At 45.7% G+C, this 1,177-nt stretch overlaps 1 protein-coding gene across 1 annotated transcript in view; it reads right to left on the bottom strand.

Annotated features, from left to right (window-relative positions):
• Positions 1–1,177, bottom strand: part of LOC105500454 (zinc finger protein 92-like) — a 39,612-nt gene that overhangs the window by 36,508 nt on the left and 1,927 nt on the right. The window contains exon 3 of the mRNA XM_011925956.1: positions 1–81. Within this exon, the coding sequence (XP_011781346.1) occupies positions 1–81 (81 nt within the window). The remainder of the gene's footprint in view (positions 82–1,177) is intronic.

The following is a 1,177-nucleotide window of genomic DNA, read 5'->3' as shown; positions in this document are numbered from 1 at the left end:
GGGTTGCCCAGGTGGACATCACACTTGAGCACCCGCTTCACTGCTGCCCACAGCTTCTCCTCCTCCTTCTCCCAACGGCCGCTGCAGAGAAAGAGAGGGAGTCAAGGAGGCACTTCGAGGTTCTGAAGGGAACTCTCAGTCCACTGTGACCAGCAGATGGAGATGATCTCTGGATCCCCAAAGGATTGCTATCCCTGAGTCCCTGTGTGACCTGTCAACAGGCCCGTATTCAATCTGAGCCTCAGTTTCCCCCAAAGAAAAATGGTTAGGGAGAATGGGCCAGAAAAATTACAGGAACATTTCTCTCTCTGATTCCATGTGAGCCCCCTTCCCTTAATCCCCAGGAAGGACGAGGCCACCCCAAGCACAGATGGGGCAGCTAACACACATTATTGGATGGATGGATGGATGGATGGATGGATGAATTACTGAATTTACTACAGATAATGTATGAATACAGCTATCATAAAAAATTAATTTTGGGTGATGAAAAGCAAATCCCAAATGACACAGAGCAAATTACTCTGATCTAAAGCTCAAAGGTGACTAAAACTAAATTATAGATTATTTAGATATACATAAGTATGCAAGAAAAAATGTTTTGAAAAAGGGAATGATAAGCATAAAATTCATATTAGTGATTACCTCGGGTTGGGAAAGGCAGAGGCAAGGAGTCACAGAGAAGCACAGGTAAGTCTTTATTATATCCGAGTACTCAGGTTGGGTGGTGGGTACACGTCGTTATGCATTATATAGTCACACAGGTACAGACAATAGAGGGAAGAAGGAAAGATGGATGGATGGGTGGGTGGATGGATGAACATGGAGGGACATGGATAGATGGATGGATGGGTGGATGGATGGATGGGCAGATGTATATGGATGGATGGATGGATGGGTGGATGGATGGATGGATGGATGGATATGAATGGATGGATGGATAGATGGATGGATGGATATGGATGGATGAATGGATGGGTGGATGGATGGATGAATATTGATGGATGGATGAATGGACAGATGGATAGATGGATGGATGGGTGAATGGCTGGCTGGCTGGATGAATGGATGGGTGAATGGATGGATGGGTGGATGGATGGATGGATATGGATGGGTGGGTGGATACATGAATATGGATGGATGGATGGATGGATGGATGGATGGATGGATGGATGGA

The sequence above is a fragment of the Colobus angolensis genome, unplaced genomic scaffold, assembly GCF_000951035.1.
Source record: "Colobus angolensis palliatus isolate OR3802 unplaced genomic scaffold, Cang.pa_1.0 Scaffold668, whole genome shotgun sequence".
NCBI lineage: Eukaryota > Metazoa > Chordata > Mammalia > Primates > Cercopithecidae > Colobus > Colobus angolensis.
This window is presented reverse-complemented; position numbering and strand designations above follow the sequence as displayed.